The sequence below is a fragment of the Thermobia domestica genome, chromosome 16 (assembly GCF_964235325.1).
Source record: "Thermobia domestica chromosome 16, izTheDome1.hap1.1, whole genome shotgun sequence".
In the NCBI taxonomy this organism is placed as follows: domain Eukaryota; kingdom Metazoa; phylum Arthropoda; class Insecta; order Zygentoma; family Lepismatidae; genus Thermobia; species Thermobia domestica.
Window position 1 is genome coordinate 160,275,210 of NC_137469.1, and position 21,692 is coordinate 160,296,901.

At 36.4% G+C, this 21,692-nt stretch overlaps 1 protein-coding gene across 1 annotated transcript in view; it reads left to right on the forward strand.

Annotated features, from left to right (window-relative positions):
- Nucleotides 1-12,924: 12,924 nt before the first annotated feature.
- LOC145672830 (uncharacterized) overlaps nt 12,925-21,692 on the forward strand; it is a 100,757-nt gene continuing 91,989 nt past the window's right edge. The window contains exons 1-2 of the mRNA XM_081741978.1: nt 12,925-13,095; nt 14,867-15,017. Coding sequence (XP_081598104.1) covers nt 12,990-13,095; nt 14,867-15,017 — 257 coding nt within the window. The 5' untranslated portion in view covers nt 12,925-12,989. The remainder of the gene's footprint in view (nt 13,096-14,866; nt 15,018-21,692) is intronic.

Below are 21,692 nucleotides of genomic sequence, written 5' to 3' on the forward strand. Positions count from 1 at the left end.
TCCAGTGGCAAGTTCGCTGCCACTGGAAAGGTAAATCTCTCTCTTTCTTTCCGCTTTTTAATTGACTTTTTTCAGAAATGCATCAATACTGTATTGAGTTCAAGAGCAAAGGTTTATTTTTTACTGATATACTACTTTAACACTTAAAAATATTTTTAGTATTAAAAACAATATCCGGTTGCACAACCATGCAACATATAGTACCAGCCGCCACTGACTGATACGATATGAGACTCAAGAAATATTTGTCAACGCAAAATTTGCAAGGGCAAAAATAGTTATTTATGATAGATAACATGGTAACACTGATAACGGGGATCATTCCTCAGTAATATTCCCAAAATTGGACGGTGTCATGCATCAATTGACTAAGCGCCATTTTGCGATTTTCTAGATTTTTACATCAGTCAGTAGGAAACAATGTATAAAAATAGTTTGAAATCCTACTATTTGTTTAAACGTTCAGGAACAGCTATTCCACCAAGTGCCAATTACTGGATCGTAATGGGAACATGTTTTTATTGTCTTCAATATCTCAGAACCATGTTTTGACGTTGGTCAATTGATGCATAACACCGTACAATTCATTTTACAGGAAAGGAACAGAACGTAAAAACTGTTAAAACATTAGGTCTTATTCAGAATCGTTCTGACACGTGACTAATGCCATAGTAAAGAGCTCAACTAACTTATGTTTTATGCAGTAGTCAGGCGCGTGGTAGAAATATGACACGGTCTCTTATTTCTACCATAGTCTGGCGCTTAATATGACGCTAATCACACGCGAAAATGACTGAATACTCGCAAACTAAATATTAAAAAAAAAATGCTTTGTGTTGACGCAAACTATAGCTAAAATTGCCCTGTATAAAACTCAAACATAAATGTTATGTTATATTGACGCAAAGCAGCAGAGTATTGAGGGGCAGATCCAGAGGAAGGGGCGATCGCCCCCCAGAAGAGGAATCTTTCTTATTTTATATATATAAATAAAACCCATCCCAAAGTTTGGAGCCCTTAAAAGTAGCAGTATGACAACCCCTCCCCCAGAAGTCGGTCCTGGATCCGCCCCTGAGAGTGATACTACAGTTTGTAATATACCGGCTTGGAGACACGCTGACTACCCTTCTTAGTGATTCTGAATGCAAGCCCATAACCAGAACACTATGATAAAGGAGGGCGGGATCATTTTGGCGGTGACTTCAGTTCATCTTAAATTTATAGATTCACACCTACAAATTAAAAGTTTTTAAAGTGTTTAGGAGGTCTTGGCGGAATGAGCTCCCTGACAACCCCCTACCTACGAGGTTCAATCCCATTTCGTCTAAAGGCTTATCAGCCACTGATTTCCCCAAGGAAAGAATTTCCACCAACTTCGGTAATATGCGAATTCCCATCTTGCCTAAAAGTCTACCCGCTGACCTACTGGCTAGCGTGTGTGCTCTTTAATGCCCAGACCAAACTGCTTAAGCTAGAAACTTGAAATTTTGACAGTGCTTATGATTTGTAAAGTAAGGATTTTTGTTAATTTGACGGGAGAGGAGAAAATGGGGGCTGCAATTATTATTGTAAAATGTTCATATCTACGAACTTCTGAGGGATAGAGTCATAAGGGTTTTCCGCTTAAAAACAAAATGGACACGTGTTTCACCGTTTCTTGATATTTTCCCTAGGAGGAGAGAGGCAAAAAGAGTGAGATTACTATTGGTATAATAGGATAACCAGATTCCGAAATCCATTAAGCTTAAAGACATGAAATTTTTCGTTTCGACTGTTTATTTATAATAATTAAAGACGTGATTCGGCGTTTTTAAATCTTTCCTTATAAGGAAAGAAAAAGATCGAAAGAAAAAAAAGTGTGTCTGTTCATCATCATCATCATCATCATCATAAATATTCTGCCATTTTTCGGAGGTCTTTGCTCGACAGTCAATCAGGACATCTTTTATATATAAGTAAAAAAAATATATTTATACACTATACAGTGTGAGGACACCATATGTAATAAATATGTATATTGGTTTGTGATTCGCAGACTGTTTTAAATTTTTGTTACTTCGGCACTCTAATTAGCACACTCTTTATTCATTTCTTCCTTCCATCTCTGACAGTAGATCTAGATAAGGTCATCTGTATCACGAAATATTCAAAACATCCGTGTTGTCTCACTCCTCTTAATAACGAAACACTCTAAGTGTTTCTGTTGCGCATTTGGAAACAAGAGTTAATGTGTGTTGACCAGCATGCCCTGGAATGAAAGAACAAACATCCTGTTATTTTATCTTTTTAACACTTTGTTACACGAATCGGATTTTTTTTTAATTTCTTACTAGACTCCAGAACGATAAGCTCCTTTTTCATACTATATTTTTATTGTAGTTACATAATTTCTAGAAAACCAACCGTTTATTTTTCATTTGAATTTTTAGAAATTCCAAAATGTTCTCTCTCTCTCTCTCTCTCTCTCTCTCTCTCTCTCTTGTATATATATACAAGCTGTTTAAAAACGACACCGACAACGTTTGGGAAGTGATTCGTAACACCAAAATAAAACAAAAAGTATAGACCAACTTGGGTGCATAAGTGCTTTCTTTCGGAGTTATAGGACCATAGCTTCAAAACTAAAAATCTGTCAGCATGTTTAGGACAGTCGCAGCCCTGAAAGCATGTTTGAGTTAGTAACTGTGGACGAAACATGGTTATACCACTACGAAGCTGAAAAGAAGCAACACTCAGTGAAGTGATGGCACTCAGGATCCCCTCAGCTCAAGGCATTCAAGAGACAGAAATAGCCTCAGAAAGTGTTTGAAACATTCTTCTGGAATAAGAACAGAATCCTCCTCAAGACTACCTATCAGAGGGTCAAAAATTTAATACAGGGTATTACTCTGCATCACTTACAAAAATGAAAGACAAATTGAAAGTGCAACGCTTCTTAGAAGTGAAAAAAGAATTCTGTTCCTTCAGGACAATACCTCTGTTCATCGAGCACTGTAAACACAACTGAAATTGAATGATCTAGGGTTTCAATGTCTAGATTATACTTCTTATTTCTCAGATCCGGCTCCGTGAGAGTATTACTTATTGTCTAAACTTAAACAACACTTCAAAGGACGGCATTTTGGATCTAATTAAGATAGGATGGCCAGACGTGCTGATTTTCGCAGTACGGTACTGTTTTTTAAAGAGCTGTCCTGCGTGTTGGGAAGACGCCTAGAAAATCGAGAAGTGTCCTTTTTTTTAAATGTCCTGCTAAATGTTCTGAGTTAACCTATTTCCAATAGCTTAATATTTTATTCTTTATTAACAATATTTTTAATCACAGGCATTCTTCTCCTGAATGATGAACCGCTGTGTTTTTAACACTCTTCAAAAGATTAAGGATGGAGAACAATCAACAAACCATTGTTTTACAATACATTGGTTTTACTGAAAAGGGCTTGTTGAGATATCGGTAAAGTAGAAAACGTTTCTTTTTCAACTTACGAGAGTGATGCTAACCAAGTTAAGTAGAAGTTCCCTCGTGCCAGTCTAAATTTTCTCTCATTCCTTAAAATAATACCATGCTCCGAAAATAGATAAAAAAAAATCTTTAGCCCAACACGAAGTTTTACTCTATGTTCATAAAAATAAACCACTTTGTCATTCGTCAAAGCATTTGGAGTTGTGTTGAATTTGTTCAATACAGGGTTATTATAAATGATTGAAGCGACTTTATAAATACACTATAGCTCTAGTAATTGACATATTGTAACAAAACTCAACAGTAACGTAGAAAAATTCAAAAAGCTTTGTTTGATGCAGGTTTACTTCAGATTTTCCCCACAAGCAGGAGTAAAAGTGAACGGGAACGTGGGAGTACGCCGTCCCCCACCTCGAGAAAATATGTACGGCGTCCGGCGTCCCCCCAGTTTCTAAAAAAAAAAAATACAATGAGCAAAGATAGGCAGGGAAACGGTGTGACGTCAGGGCGCTACCTACCGTCCCCCTACTTTTCAGATCCACTTTTACCCCTGCCCACGAGAGCACAGCAATAATGCAAGATGGCGACAGGCGTCGAGAAAGCATTTTTAATATCATGGCCTCCACGCTCTCCTGGCCTAACCCCATGTGTGCGGTTATGTTTTTTGTGTGTGGTTATGTGAAAGATTCAGTGTTCACACCCCCTCTACCAGCAAACTTGCCAGAACTGCGAGCTCGTATCAACAATGCTTTTGAACTCATTGATAGGGACGTGCTGCGCCCAGTGTGGGAAGAAATTGATTTTCGGCTTGATGTCTGTCGAAATACTAAAAGGACACATATCGAACATTTGTAATTGTTAACAAAAACTTTTTAAGTTTTTCTATGTGTGGGAAAAAATTATCGCTATATATACAGTAATACAGTTATTATAGAGCTGGAAATCGCTCCTTGTACTTTTCTTTTTAACAAAAATGAATGATTACTTAAGGTTAATGTCAAATGAAATAAGGACATGCATATTGCCGCCGGAGTAAACTATCATATACTATTATACGTATTATACCTACTTCTCACTTGTCAGAATCTGGTAACCCTAAATTAAGAGGTAATTAGTGCTACGGAATAGTAGTGCGAGGAACAGCTTTTAGAATTGTTTGAACCAGTCTACAAAAATTGGAGCACTGTGCCGAGAAGTGATGAATTTCGGATTATTTGTAGAATAACTGTAAACTTTTATCATTTCACGTGCACTCCTTCAAGGTTGGGCTACGAACTTTTCCTTGTAAGTATATACAAGGGGACAAACATCTCCTTGTAAATATATACTGGGTGTAACAGAATACATGTTACAACGCTTGGATGCAGCGTCATAGCCATGTTATGAGCTGTCGTAAATGTTAGAAAATGGCATGCAAGATGGGAGTGTGGAAAAACGGGATGTGTGACAAGAGGTGGTTCTAAACATTTTGGAGAAAATAATACCTGATTGACAAGCGCAAATTGGAGAGACGCGGCGCAAGGATTTGCGCAAAGAGAGGACAGGGGTCCCGTGTCTGTGTGAATTGAGTTGGACAGACACGCAATATGGGAACAAAAAGGGAAATAAACTGCTAATCATGCATGTGCAGTACGTAACAGTCACGTGATAAGTAGCGTTACTAGAAGGGAAGGAGCATATACCCCATCCCTCCCCCCGACGTCAAACGAATGCCCCAATCTGGAAAGACAGTTTACTTGAGGAGACTGGAAACGCCAGAGAGGTATGAATTCCGATCAGACCGCAGGAGATTTCTCTCAGACGATCGTCGTTGATGTCAATGTACGGACATATATGTCGAGCATACAACTACCACCACCGACACCATCTATGAATAATACAAAAAAAAAGTTCATATCTCCAAAAGAAGTTACTAGAGCAGGTGCACAAAACGGCATCCGTGAACCGTCATGTGAACCATATTGAGCTGATTTTGATTTTAATGTCCCTTTCAGCAGCGAGGTTATATGAGACATGACCTACTGATTAACGTGGAATCCGAATCACATGAGCTCCCGCCGGAAATCGAACCCGGGTCTCCCACACCAAAGGCGCATACGCTAACCGCTTAGAAACGAATGACCTCTGACCCATATTGAGATACACCCGGTCCCACATGTGAAGCATATGTGGCACTTCGTCCACAGCAGTATGAACTCGTTCTTCGAGAATTTATGCAGATGGAACTGGTGACGCATACAGTACATGCTTGTGATGGCCCCACAAAAAGGTATCCTGTTGAAAGCCCACAAAGTTTAATCCATCTCATTCCTAATAGACATTTCAGGTGTGCGCGTAGTGTGCGGTGTTTTATTGTGCTGGAACCACATCCGGGTGCGTGTATCCAGCGGAACGTCCAGCGTATCTAACAAAGTGGGAAACACATCTTGCAGGAAGTGTAAATATGCAAGCACTGTGAGACGGGGTAGAAGGACATGTGGGCCTATTATAAGACCATCGGTGATGCCAGGCCAGATATTAAAAGAGAACCGTTGTTAATTATCACGAGGTATAAGTCCATAGGGATTTTTTTCAGCCTATATATGGATGTTAAGACTGTTCAATACGCCTTCACGGGTAAACGATACCTTATCCGCGAACAAAATTAGTACGTATAGGAAAGTGCTGATCTTCTGCACATCGTTGCAGAAATCACGTACAAAATTTATTGCGTGGTGTAAAATGCTGTTGTTCCGCAATTGTAGATCTAGCCCGGGGCGGGGAACTAAGCCCTCAGTTTTTAAGAAACAAAATTAATTTAAGGTATTATTTATATATTTTTAAAGTTTATAGTAAACTCATGATATACCTATCATAGTCTGGGTTCTGTCTGCCCCCTCCCAATTTTTATCTTCTAGATCCGCCTTTGTTGTTCCGTAGCTTACACTCTCTGTAGCTGTGGAGCTTCTCCGTGGCTAAGCGGTTACCGTACGCGCCTTTGGCGTGGGAGACCTGGGTTCGACTCCCGGCGGAAGCTCATGTGGTTCGGATTACATGTTAATCAGTAGGTCCACGTCTCATATAGCCTCGCTGCTGAACGGGACGTTAAACCCAAAATCAACTCAACTCAACTCACTCTCTGTAGGTGGTATGGGTGGAACTGCTGCTCGTAGAGAACACGCCAGACACTGATGTGATCCACATTCAAGATACGAACAATAGCACGAGAACTTGTTGATGGGCATTGCGTCACAAGCTCCAAAACAGCTTCGCCAAATTCTTCTCTCCAGCGAATTCTTAGAACAGCACAACCATTCTTGTAGTCTGTCAAGGTTCCGCTTTCACGTAGATGAATTTCTATTCTCACAAACGTGGTGTGTGCTGATTGGCGACGATCAGGAAAGCGTTCTGGTTACAAGAGACTGACAGCTCGCCCATTACACCGATACTGGCCTCAGATCGGAAGTATATCGGTATGGTAACTAAACGTATACGACACCATTGTAACGTTTCACAAGATTGTCTGAAGTCTGAACAGATTGCAATGTCGAACTACACACACACACACTCATACACAAATGGGGCAGGGGGTAATAGGAGGGTAGTGTAAATTCTTATTCTTTACTGATTTTAATTGAGTGTAGAACGAATTATTGTAAAGTATCAAAGAAAATGTACGACATAGAAAATCAAAATCAAACAGTTTTTAACGAGCATATTTTTTCTAAATTGAAATGAAAGATAAATTCACCTTCTGTTAATTTACATTTAAGATCATTTTAGTTTGGCTATTAACGAACATTAATACTAAAATCTAAATGTAATTATGACACTTGCCTCATTAATAAACAGCGAAGTACGGTGTACGTTCATATCCAATGTCATCACTACCCATTTTCAATAATTAAATTGAAACGATACAGCTTTTAAAATTAATTATTTAAGCAAATTTAATTAATTCGTCATAATCTTTTACTGCAGAAGCATATATCTAATCTAAATATGGTTGCCATATTTTGAAATAATGAAATTGAAACAATGCAGTTTTTAAGATGCATTTAAATCGTCACAATAGTTTTGTATCACCAAATGTCCTGCACTCTGGCAATATCTCTCGTCATCAGGCATCACAGGCAGCGACACCTGTTGAGGTGACTCTTTACTACTATAGAGCGTCTCACTCTTAGATTGCAGTACAGAGTAAATGGAGTGCGCTGTTGCCACATTTCTTCCGCCGTATGTTTTCTTCTGAAGAAAGAACAAGAAAGACAAAAAGAGTGACAGAGTCTGTAAATAAAGCTTTCCTTAAATTCATATATTTTGAACCTTTTTTTCATTTCATTCAGTCAAATTCACTTGGAACGGCTAATTGGAGGGTATGAAACAACAGTCTAATAATTTCGTGTTATAAATTTCTTTTTATTATGGTTTATATATCGTTGCAATAAAATTTCGATAAGAGCAATATGAAATCGAAAGAACTTATGAAACGAATAGAAAACATGATTAAAATCAGGGGCGGATCCAGGGGGGCGATCACGCACAAGAGGGAACTTTCTTATTTTATATATAAATAAAACCTATCCCAGAGCTTGGAGCTCTTAAAAGTAGCTGTAAGCAAGGGCGCCCATCAAGAGGGACAAGGAGGGGCGATCGCCCTCCACTAAGAGGAAATTGTACTTGGGAATATTGAAAATCCAATAGAATTTTTACATTAGTTATAGCAAAATTTGGAACTATATTTGAAACGTCGCTTATACTTGCCCCCCCTTTGAAAACAACATGGGCGCCCTTGGCAATCACCCCCCCTCCCCAGAAGTCCGTCCTGGATCCGCCCTTGACTGAAATAAATGACACACTAAACCGTTTCACACAGAAATTTCCTGTAACAATTCTGCGGCAAACTAAGGAATAGCAATGGATAAAATACTGCTACTGAAGTTCGATAAGAGTGAAAACTGGAGTAGTGTGGTGTCGAGAAAATATGGCGTACGAAAACGCTCATTCGTCTGTATTGCGAAAACGCAAAATATCCGCAAATTCAATTCCGTTTGTCAAATAAAAGTTACATCTTTAAGTATACTGTGAAGACGGCTGCTCCCCACTTCCGATGGTTTAGATCCGATTTTATCGCGGAACAACAGTATGATATTTAACAAATATCAAGAGGTCTAAATGAACCATCGCACTATACGTAGTAGGAAGAGATAAACTGATGAAATTGACAGGGAGCCTACCTATTAATGAATTATGGCAAGGAAGTTTGGATAGCATAGATAAGAAGAAAATAAAAAAGGCCCCTACATGAACCAAAAATGGAGGAACGTGATTAGTTGGAAAGTGAACAAGGAGACTTACAGGATTGGGTGAAGGCCCATCGGTTCCATCGAAAAGCGGCTAACTTAGACAGGTGGCCAACTTACAGAAAATAAGTGTGATTTGTGTATTTTTAGAATAGGATTTCTAGTATTACTTAATTGTAAAATTTTAATAAGCAGTGGCACGACAGCTACTTATAAATAATGTATATAGAGTAATCATAAAAATATAAGTACTGGAAAATATTACTATAGTATGCGAGAGGGGGCATTCAGACGCAGAAGGTGTATATATGAAGATTTTAAGACAAATTGCACTCAAATTATACCAAATAGTATATACTCATAAATAAAATAGGGGCCGCATAAGCTTTGGGGAGCCCGGGCCCCCTCGGTCCCCCCAGGATCGGCGCTCTTGATAGTATGTTTATTATATATGCATACCTTTCTCTTCTTGAAAACTAGTCTGGCACATTAGATTATTCGGATTGAAAAGACAATAACACAAACAACCATAAAATAGAAGTGTATGTACGCAGTTTATTGAAATTGATATTATAGCACACTGAGTTATTCAGATTGAAAACAAGAAAAGCTGTTATAAATTGAGAAATTCATATGCAATTTATATGACTTCTTTTCAGTTGTTACTGAATGGTGGTTCATTCTAGACATATTTGCTTTATTCTTTTTGGCAGATATGCACATTCTAATATTGTAGTTAACTACCTCTTGTTAATGACATAGAAGTGTTTCCTTCAGAGCAAACGATGTTTTGAGAAACTCTTGAGGGAATTCATATCTCAAAACCTCCGCTACCTTTTGACATGCAGTCAGGTGTCAATAAGTGACAATTGAGCTTTACCCTTGAGAATTTTCCGGAATTACTAAAGCTTCCCACTGATGAAAGGAGCCGATATAGCTAATGGTTTTACCAAAACAGACAGGGTAAACAAATACGTACAACCATTTCCTGAATTCCTGTACGTGCTTTTTCTTATTCACACCTTCCTTCACCACCCTTTTATGAGGGTAGTGTTCAGGCCATTGACCTCCAAGAACAAATCGTGCGAAAATGCTTCTTTGTGTCCAGTCACAAATACAGAACATCTGCTTCTCATATGGGAATTCGAAAGAGTTAAGAAAAATAAAAAAAACTGTATTTTTCATGGCTAAGATACGCAGGTAAATTTATCATTATCATCATAGAGTAAACATTGCTTCAGTGTGGCCAACTTCCAAGATAGACAGGTGGCCAACTTAGAGAGGTGGCCAAGTTGACAGGTTTCACTGTATATATATATATATATATATATATATATAAATATATATATATATATATATAGTGGCGGATTCAAGGGGGTAGCTATAGGGGCTATAGCCGCCCCATTGACGCTCAGGTATACACTGGATAAAATGGGCTTCGATCCTGCTTTACACTGGATAAAACGGCAAAATATGGTTTAGCCCCTCCTTGATCATATCCTGGATGCGCCCCTATATATATATATATATATATATATATATATATATATATATCTGTCGAGAGAATTTAAACTTTTTCATAACAATGAATATATATATATGTCTGTTAAAAGAACTTTAAAAAAATGTTCATAATAATGACTATGTACATTTATGTTCTATAGTGTCTGAGGAAGGATATGTTAGATATCCGAAACCGTTACATACTATAGTTTAAAATACAGTAGGCTTGAAGCTTTGCTCAGTGTTTCTTTTGTTAAAAGAAATTATAAATGCATTTGTGAATATTAACGAAAGATTTGTAAATATAAAATAAAAGGAGAAAAGACGCATCCTAAATACCTTTTAATCACTTTCACTGCTTCCACTTAAACACTTTCGGCACTATTTGACCCTCTCTCCCACGCAGCCTACCAATTGAACGTCTTTTCCGCACTTCACTCCATGACGAACAATACAGTGAATAAAATATTGCACACGTCATATAAAATATTTTAAACATTTCAAGCAACAATCTACAAATGTAATGATGAATAGGAACTGTATCGCCCTGGTTTCTATACTCACTTCTGACACCTCAGACACACATTATTAAACTGGAAACAGAAAAAGAATGAAAATATACCCTATTATATATGTTCTAAACAAACGCACAAGTTGTGACTTTAAATCACGTTTAGTGACAGCCAACAAGGTACAGATAGTTGGGCGAAGAAAAAAACCACACAGAATAATCAAACCCTTCGAAAATATATTTTGTTTCTTCTCCATGCTTCCTAAAGAAACAGGGGGAAAAGAACAAAGAGCCTTTTCATTCTGTTTTGTGAACTCATGAAGTTATTCAGTGGTGCCCACCCCCCCTCATGTCCATGACGCACCCCCCTCAATTGTCTATCCGTAGATGTTCTTCCATGAAAAAAAAAATCTTTTCCATTAATTTTTACCCTCTCTCAAACATATTTATATAGATTTTACCCCCCCCCAAATATTTCAATGACGCAGTTTGCGTCATAGCCCCCCCCTTGTGGGCACCCCTGAGTTATTTGTTATGAACGCTTTTTTTAAAATTTTAATCAGCGTATCCACAGTAAATAAGAAAAATGGAATTACAAACGAAACCAACTTTTACTGTCAAAATTTTCAGCATTCGAAAGGACATTAGAGAACGTGCGAACTGTAAACGAATCAATTACGAAAGTCCTGATTCGAACTATCCTGATTCGTTTTCACTACTTACTATTCACCCGCGATTGAAATTTGTCTTCCTTGGAAGAAAGAAAAAAAAAACTATACATCTGAATGTTAGTCTTATAAATATATATATCAAGGGAAACGAGCGAAGTAAGTGAAACATAAGACTGAGTGGAGTTGACGCAATGTTTCTCGTAGGTGTGGTCCAGTATTGAATTTTGCGATCATGCTTCTATTAAGCAGTAGATTCGTGCTCGCGTGGTACCAACAGTGATTACTCATCGGTATAGCAAGAAACTCTATATCAGTGAGTTTAAAACAAACATTATAAGGAAAATAACATTGGCAAGATTTGTCACTACCTTTCTTCTGGTCAGATGCGCGTGCTTGACTCTTAATACTAAAAGTCATAAATCCTAAATAAAGAAAGATATCGACCTGCAATTTAAAAAAATAATAATAATAATAATAATAATAACCAATCATTTCTCAACATTTTTCTCGCTTTGCACCCCCAACTAACCTGAAAAATAAAAAAGTTTCTCACTAGTCAACTTTTTACATATTGCATTGGAATAGTGTACGCACTGTCTCTTAGATTTTATTTTTTATTTTAAAATTCGAAAAGTATTTTTGAATGCAACTTTTACAACATTGACACCAAATATGGTGTTAATAGCTGTATAAGTTTCAACGTTGTATCTCTTACGGTTCGGAACTTATGACGTGATATATTTAACGTGACGTTAGAATTTGCCATTAGTAAGATTTCTCTGTTTCAATTTATTTCAATATTTGAAAATTCTTCTTGATATGGGAAAAACAGATTATTTGATAGAGAATACAATGTTCTACAATAATCTATTCATACATAGTAAAAAAAAAAAAAACTATTTCTAAAATTCAGGCTAAGTTTGGCAACAATGGGCATAAGGAAAAGCATTGCTATTTACTCCTGCACTGTAATCTAAGGGTGAGACGCTCTATAGGAATTAGAATAGCCCAGAGACTGACACGTTTCTCTTTTATACGGAGGATGTTTTGCATCATTATTATTGAGTCTTATGGATGACGCATCATCTTTGCTGTTAACCTGCACACAGAATATCAACACAATAATTAAAGTAGCAATATTTTCTTTCCTTTCTTTTAAAAAGAGCCATTTGTCAATGTACGAAATCTGTTCTCTCTAATTATGAATTCGTGTAAACAGTGAGTTCATGAATGATTAAAAAGAAAACCGATCACAATTTAAACATAACAAACCATCATGTCAGTGCATTTTACATTTTAAAAGCATGAGTTAAATTTTTTTGACGCGTTAAGCACATTTGTTGTCTTTCTTATTACGTGTTTGGGAATCTGGAAAAATCTACTTCTATAATTTGTTGTGAAGTTGAAAGACTATGAGTACTTCGACCTTCAACACCTCACTTGGTCATTTTTGCTGTCTACATGACGTCACTTCTTTCCATAACAAAACATTCGAAGTTCGTTAGCAATAGTTCGCTGAGTGTTATTTACTGAATCTTTTGACACCTCGTCAGCACTTTATGGTTGATCAGTTAACTTTTTGTCAGTTGCAACGGAACATGTTTCTGAAGACATACCTTCCACCTCTCGCCATCAGCTATTTGGTCCATCTTTGTAATGCAATAAGTAAGTTTTATTTTTTCGGCTTTTCTCTATAAACTAGGTTACATGAAAGTAGGTATTAAAAAAAATAATAAGATTTTATACTCTGTGAAGCTCCTGAAATAATTTAATCTACTGCCTTCAGCGTCAGTGGCGAATTTAGAAAGTAAAAACTGGGGACGGAGGAGCAAAAATGAAATGAAAATGAAACCTTTAAGTTTAACGTCCCATGGTTATGCCGATTAGGCTAAAGGAGACTGTGATGATGAGAAATGAGTGAAATGGTGGAATGAAGAAAGTGGGAGGAAACGGAAGAACCCCGAGGAAACCCACGCACACGGTGTTTGTTCATCACGAAGGGAGGAGCAGTCTGACACCAGACTATGATAGGTATATCATGAGTTTACTATAAACTTTCAAAAAATATATAAATAATAGCTTAAATTATTTATGTCGCTTAAGAAACTGGTGGACCTAGGCCCCCTGGTCCCGGGCTATATCCGCCACTGTTCAGCATCTACCTCGTTTCTTATGCCCCATACACAATTAGTGAGCACTGTCAGTCTCAAAGTCAACCAATAAAAACTATTAATTGCACAATCGTTGAGATATTCTCTTATATTTATTGGTACTGGTATAACAATAATATCATTATAAATATGCCCACCAATAGAGAGAATGTAAAAAAAAAAAAAAAATGAAATGAAATCTTGAAGTTTAACGTCCCACGATTATGCCGGCTAGGCTAAAGGAGACGGTGATAATGAGAAATGAGTGATGTCGTGGAATGAAGAAAGTGGGAGGAAACGGGAGAACCCCAAGAAAATCCACGAGCACGGTCTTTGTCCACCACAAAGTCCACACGGCGCGAGCTGGGATCGAACCAGGGACCCCAAGCGCCGGAGGTGAACGCTCTACCACTGAGCCACCGCCCCAATAGAGAGAATGTCTGGTTAAGTGTGTCTTAATAATTTCGCTCCTAATTGTTCGAGTTACTTTGAATTTATAACATAGCATCTCTTCAATAAAATTTCCGAAGTATCAAATTTTAGACACTTATCACCACCAACTGAAATTCCATGTGTTCTATGTTATCATGAATTTCTCAGAGACAATAAATCTATTGAAATTCAAATGTTGCTCCCTAATATAAATGAAGAAGCTTTCAAACGTTATTTCTTTCAATTTTCGAATTTTCCTAAAAAGATATAATAGTTCAATTTTAGGGTTATATAATTTGAATTTCTTTCGGCTTGCGAGACCTGGGTCGATTCCAGTGAGAGCTCATATTCTTCAGATCTTACATTAAGCTGTAGGACCATGTTTCGTACACTCTTGCTGATGAAAAGGACGCTAAATACCAATTCCATTATGTTTCATATTGAATTTTCACTATTCAATTTTTGCTGTATTATGTACGTAGTACCACTTGTAGTTAGAGGCTGGACAGGAGAACTCACTGCCTTGAAAGTTTTCAGCTATTTGCTTAGATAAATGTGTGTTCAAAAGTTTAAGCATTCATCAAATATTTAGTATATTTCGTTCAAATAAAAAAAAAAAAAAAAAAAAATCGGTTTAGTTGTAGGAAGAAATAGAACCCAAATTGTATTATTATTATTATTATTATTATTATTATTATTATTATTATTATTATTATTATTATTATTATTATTATTATTATTATTGTTGTTGTTATTTGATTCTATTGAAACATTCTCGTCCAATTCAAAGGTAAGCTTTGAAGTGTATAGTTGTAAACATTTTCTTTTTAATAAAAAATATTTCATTGTTTCAGACACTACCGTATGCACACAGCATATCCTTGGAGAAACTCACTTTATTGAATGTCCCAATATAGCCAATGAGCCTCAGTTTTGTTGTATGAACAACGGACAATTACATTGCTGTTCTGCAGAAGATTTCGAGTCTCGGGTTTATGGCCCCAGGTAAGTTTTTGTTAATTATTCTTTGATACAAGCAGCCTGTCGCACCTTAGAGAGAAAGTGTTCTATGTTCTAACTCGAATGGCAATTCCTTGAAATTTGGCCGTTCAGTGCACAAGCGTATCAAGTCCATTTTGGGTCGTTACTTATGTAATTTCATATTTGAGGTCTTTATCTGAATCTCCTTCCAGAGCTTAAAACATTAATGTCCAGATATTGTAAATAATTCCCATAATGTGGAAAAGAAAGGAAAAGAAAAAGAATAAAGAAAGAAAAAATGAAAAAGTGTTACTTTTCATGTACTTACGCGTACCGTACAAACGTTATGCTTTTCTCACAACTTTGGTAATTAACCTCCTCCATGGCAAATTTACGTTTTCTTTTTACATTCATGGAAGGAAAATGTAGGCCTACAGTATACTGTACATAGTTTGCAACTATTTGTTTTAACAATGAAAACCGCCCAACAGTCACTCAAATGCATTTCTGTTCACTGACTTGCAGTGTTTGCAGTTCATAGAAGATTGTGAATAGACAATGTTGCTACTTGTTGGTCAATCATTGAACTACTAATGTGGCACTGTCTGTGGTTGGTGAAAATTGTGCTTTCCTCGTGTTTTGAAACTGTTTGTATTGAGTAAACAGGGCTGATCAAAATAAACAATTGCTCGTTTGTGTCTTGTAGAAGACAAATTTTGAATATTATATGCCAAATAACACTCATATTATTTTTTTATTTGCGTTAAAACGTATTTGATAAAAAAAAAAAAAAAAAACATGTAGAGCATACTGTACATTTTACCTTATTAGTCCCGTGGCAAAGTTCTACTCCGTGCAGTGTATTTCGGTTGGATTCTGGTTGCAACGCAGATAAGAATGAAAATATTAAATCCTTCAGTTTAAAGTTCTAGGATTATGCCGGCTAGATTAAAGGAGACGGTAATGATGAGAAATGGTCGAATGAAAGTGGGAATAAACGTTACTACCCCGAGAAAATCCACGCACACGGTGTTTGTCCACCACCAAGTTTACTGACAGAGCGTACGTGTCAAAGTAGACCATCTGCCTATTCATAATGGTGGGAATGAACCAACCCATCGCAAATATTAGACATACCGAAAGTTCAGATGTCACTTTCTTTGTCAAAAATACCAAGTACATTTGTATCTAAACCAAAAAAGAAATTGTTTCTATGAATTCCACCAAAAGTGATTTATTTTGCGTAATCACGAAAGAGACCTTTCTATAGTACAGTTTTTCATACTCGAAAATCTAGTACAGTGTTCAGAAATTGGTTATTTTATGTGTACTATATACAAATGCTACAGGGAAAATGTACATTATAATGTACATTTTTAAAAATATATGTAGATGTATATATTTTTAAATTTTCCATTATGAAGTACCTTAAGGGTCCAAAATAAATGTTAAGACGAATAATTATAATTTCATCTCAATTAAATAAATAAGTGTCCCTAAACGATATCTAAGTTCGATGTACAGTATACTGTACAAATCCACGGAGGAGGTTAATTAGATTTGATTCTCTTGTGCTCTGAACGCCCCAATTATTGTTGCGTAAGAGGTAGCAATAGATGGGACAGACTTGTAACAGAATAGTGTCATTCATGAAGCAATAGTTCCTTAAAGGAGCGCCAGCTTTTGAAAATCAGTGGTAGTGCTCTAATTCACAATTCTCGACAGGGGGATCTCGGAATATAAGTACCATCAATGCTTAGCAGGTTGTCCAGATGATCTCCCCTGCTTAACTCTCGTGAAAATTCAGTTTTAGCTATTTTTCAATAAAAATGGAACTTTTTGATATTTTTCGTATTTCTCTTCTTCTTTTCCACAATTCATAATACGTATTCTTGAATGAGAATATGGTGGCATAACCAAGAAGATTCTGAGGTTCTAACCCCTGATCTTAGTTGTCGTCAAGTCATTCTGAACAACGACCATTCGTGATATAAGAAGTCTAGTAGCACGGAGAAATGTTCAATTTGCCTTTTAAAAGAGAAATACTCTCCATATGGAATTATTACAGTGAAAAGGGTTTTGCCACTTTTGATCCTCAGCGCTACAATTTCGGAATGTCCAATGACTTCATTCCTGGTAAAGCCTCTGCTCAAACTTCATGTTCCCCTCTCCGCTCTATGACAAATTGGTCTCTGCTTTAATTTCAAAAATGCGGAAAAAGATTACAATATTTCTTATATTTTTTAGTCTTTTTCCGTTTCCTATTTCGTTTTCTGTTATTTTATTCCCTCTTTTTTGCTTGGATGCTGAGCACCCCCACAAAAATTTTAAATGAATTAATACATATTCTTGAAATATAAAATATGTTTATGTAATAATATTCAAATTAATTCGCGTATCTTGAGAATCTTTGTCGGTAATAACTTTTATAAGCAACGTATAACATTGGCTAATCTGAACTTACCTGTTGTATTGCCGGTGCGCGACGGCTGTCCTCTGTAATTAGGTCTAAACATCAAACTATAACGGTTCTTTTGTTTAATGTACCTTTATTTCAAAATTATTTCTTATAGGGAAAAATCATATGTCGTTATTCGTTACGTACAATAATGTGATACGTGTGTAGCAACAGACATCTATGAATGGAACCATAGCACCTTCCGACCAAATGATACGGCCCCTCCTAATATCAGTTCCACCTTTTTCGTCGAGTCCATTCCTGTTATGTATTTTCCACATTGTGACATAATTAATCAGAATTTCTAATTGTTTTCTTCAAACAATGCAAGAAAAAGTTAAGAATAATAAATATGAATTTATGCAAACTGTTCCAAAAATTTAAAGATAATAATGTACGTTTGTGGATTAATCAGGGGTGTAGCCAGCAGGTTTATCTAGGAGGGTCCTGTCGTTTCTGACGGGGAGCGGCTACAATCTAGAAAGTAAAAAAAAAAAAAAAAAAAAAAAAAATGTGTTACAGCTAAAGAGATTTTCAGGCCTGAAAAAAACGGAAAATTTTGGTTTCCGTCCGAAAAACTAAAAACACGTTTTTTTAAGCTTTTCTTTCTCCATAAGTATTATGTATCAGGTAGTTTTTATTATGCTCTTATCAGGTAGAATTTATTACAACTACTACCTCGGACCAAACGTGCAAAACTATTTCAATTTAAGCCCTTCAGGGGCGTCATTTAGGGGGCAGGGAGGGGAAATTGCCGCAATAAGTTTGGGATTTATATAGATTTTATCAATAAAATAGTAGTAAATCAGTAAAAAACGCGAAATTTTAATTATATCAAGGGGTCTTGCCCCCCCAAGCAAAATTTGAAATGGCGCTTCTGAAGCCATTGTACAAAGAACCTATCTACATAACACTGATTTTCTTCGAAATTTTACTTATTTTCTTTAAGATTTCCTGACAAAAATATTTATTTGTTATTCGTGACTAAAAAACGCCATAATTATTTTATTAACAGCTATATCTCACTTCCTGTTTTACACCAAGTGGCAAAATAAGCCAATGAAATCCAAACTGAATAAGTTTGGGATTTATATAGATTTTATCAATAAAATAGTAGTAAATCAGTAAAAAACGCGAAATTTTAATTATATCAAGGGGTCTTGCCCCCCCAAGCAAAATTTGAAATGGCGCTTCTGAAGCCATTGTACAAAGAACCTATCTACATAACACTGATTTTCTTCGAAATTTTACTTATTTTCTTTAAGATTTCCTGACAAAAATATTTATTTGTTATTCGTGACTAAAAAACGCCATAATTATTTTATTAACAGCTATATCTCACTTCCTGTTTTACACCAAGTGGCAAAATAAGCCAATGAAATCCAAACTGAAAACTTGTTAAAAACGTTGTTTTTCACCATAATTTCCATCTAGCCCATTTAATTTCAAATCGTACACGTGATAGCCAAATGTGTACCATGACCATCTTGAAGTTGCATGAAAAAATATATATTAAAGTTGGACATGACCAGAATACAGAAACAAAATACTTTTGGTCTCTGATGATTTGCAACAGTGTTGCAACCTCTTAAAAATCACCACAGATAGCTACTTTGGCAACAAAATGAAGAATTGGGTTTTGAAAGTATTATTAAGAAAGAACCCAAAGTGCTAGAAATGTTTTTTGTTGTTTATTTTATACTATGTTTTCAACTCTTCCAAACCATACCAAACAGAGACACTAGAGGTGTAATATAAACTGTAACAAAAATTGTTGGACTTGGAAAAAACTGTTGCGCACATATTTCGGATATTTCCTGTACCTAAATGAAAACACATAAGATTTGTTTCATACTAGGGATAAATACTACGGAAACATGACATTACAGTAAAAATATTATTTCCTACCTATTTGTACACCACAAGTGAGAATTTAGCATGAAAAAAGTGAAAATTTCTAAATTGGACCATTTTCAAAAATTAATATCTCAAAAACACCATCTTGAATTTTCACGAAAGTTACACAAAGCATACACACGTCAATGTTCTCCAATCCTGTAAAGACAGACTTGGTGTTATTTTTCTACGAAGAGAAATACGAATTTTTATATTGCACCTTACATTAGTTGTGAAATAATAGTAAAGTAGTGAACGAAGTCTGGGATTGGCATCACTGGTTTTGATTTAAATTAATCATTTGTGGCGTTATATCACCATAGTAACAATGTAAGTAAATATATTGACCAAGAACCGATTCGATAAATTCTAGTGTCAAAAATACGTGACTGGCAAACAATTGGGTCGTGAGATAGGTCTGTCATGCTCACATTCGCCGCATTCAAAGAGAGGCCATTCTGCTAAGAAAATATCATGTACATCAACAAGTGACACCTTGATTTTGCAGAGAACTGAATGGTTGTGCTGCAGGAAGAGATCCAATGTTATCATTGGCAAACATCCCAAATCTCAAAAATGCAATGAAATTTTTGTTTTACGTCCCACGTTTATGCTGACTAGGCTAAAGAAGACAGTAATTATGAAATATGAATAAAATGGTGGAATGTAGAAAGTGAGAGGAAACGAGAGAACCCCGAGGAAACCCACGCATACGGTGTTTGGCCGCCACAAAGTTCACTTAACGCGAGCTGGGATCGAACCAGGGACCCCATGCACCGGAGGTGAACGCTCTACCACTGACCCAAATCTCAATATTCACATGTGTGGATACTTTCATTGTACCACACATAGCTTTGCAGTAGTTAGTGATGACTTGGCTCATGATAGTGCACATGCACTAGGTGCTGTCCAGTTGATCGTGGGTGAAATATCTGCACTGTGTGATGGACACACGTTTTCTACCCAGGTATTTGAATTTGAGAGTGCAGGCTCCCATTTCAAAAACAGATTTCAGTTATTTGACCTACAACGCATGAGTTAAAACGTTGCAAAGAAATGACTATTTTCAGCTACTGAGCATGGAAAATACCTTGTAATGGTGTAAGCGGTTTAGTAAAACACTGTGCAATTAAATTTAATCTGCAAGATAGCCTGTTGATGCAATTAGAGATGCAAGAGGATTCGTTGAAACTGTCTCTACATTCATGAAGAATATAACATTTCTGTTTTGAGACAAGTGTGCTGTGGAAGAATATCATTCAATTAAAAGGAAAGAGTAGGTGAATGTAAAACCGGGGACTGGAATTCAGTCCAATCACTTTTGGATTGCAGCACATAAACTTTCCATTGCCAGAACTGCTGCTCAAACAAAGAAACCTCTTATTTTTATTTCGTAACTCGACATACTGTGATTGATATGTGGGTACGTGATTTTGTATCGTGTGTATTAGACAATCAGTGGTAGGTGGGACAAATAACGCACGCATCACTGAAACTGAAAGTAGTTACGACCTCTCTAATGACTCCCATGCTACTGCAACAGGTTCCAAATGACCTTCAGTGCAAAATGTCTGTATCCTCGTCGCCAAAAGTGCCTTTACATCGCCGTGACGGGTATGTGAACGCGCAGTACTGTAAGGAAGGGATGGTTGCATAAGAAATTGTGATTAATTTTGAAGAGTTTTTATTTTGACTAGGGAAATAACGTAGGTATAGGGAGTAAAGGCATAGATTAGAAGCATCAGCGCACTGTCCTCTCTGAAAAGATTCGTATTCTCAGTTTTTCAATTTACTGTCTTATATGTTAAGTTAATAACTGTTAACAACTGCTACTAGCGCTTTTCACTCTTCAGGACTTTAATACATGTTAGCAGGGCACTTTTCTAAGTCCTAAATGTGTGCGTGAATTATTTCATTCCTCTCACTGTAATTATTTGAGAATGGAAACTGATTACGCTGAACGTGAATATGTTTCGCTGTCGTAAAGCAAGGACCGTAATAAATGTAGGTAAGGTTCTTATTATTATACAAAACACAGAAGTATTTATTCCGTATATAGAACAATATAATACAGTAACTAAGAAACATAATAATCACTTACGCCAGCATGATTTTTTCCAACGGGGGGGGGGGGGGAACAAAATACCGATAGAGAGTTTTTCATTTTATTGTCCTATATATGTTAAGTTAAAATCCATAACATTAATATTAATAGCGTATATCGCCTTTCGCCGCTGTAGCCCATTAGTCAGAACATTTATGTCCAGACATGATGTCGAGAGAATAGAAAGAAAAGATATGAACAGTGGCGTAATTAATTTTACTGCGCCCTGGATCGATCCATT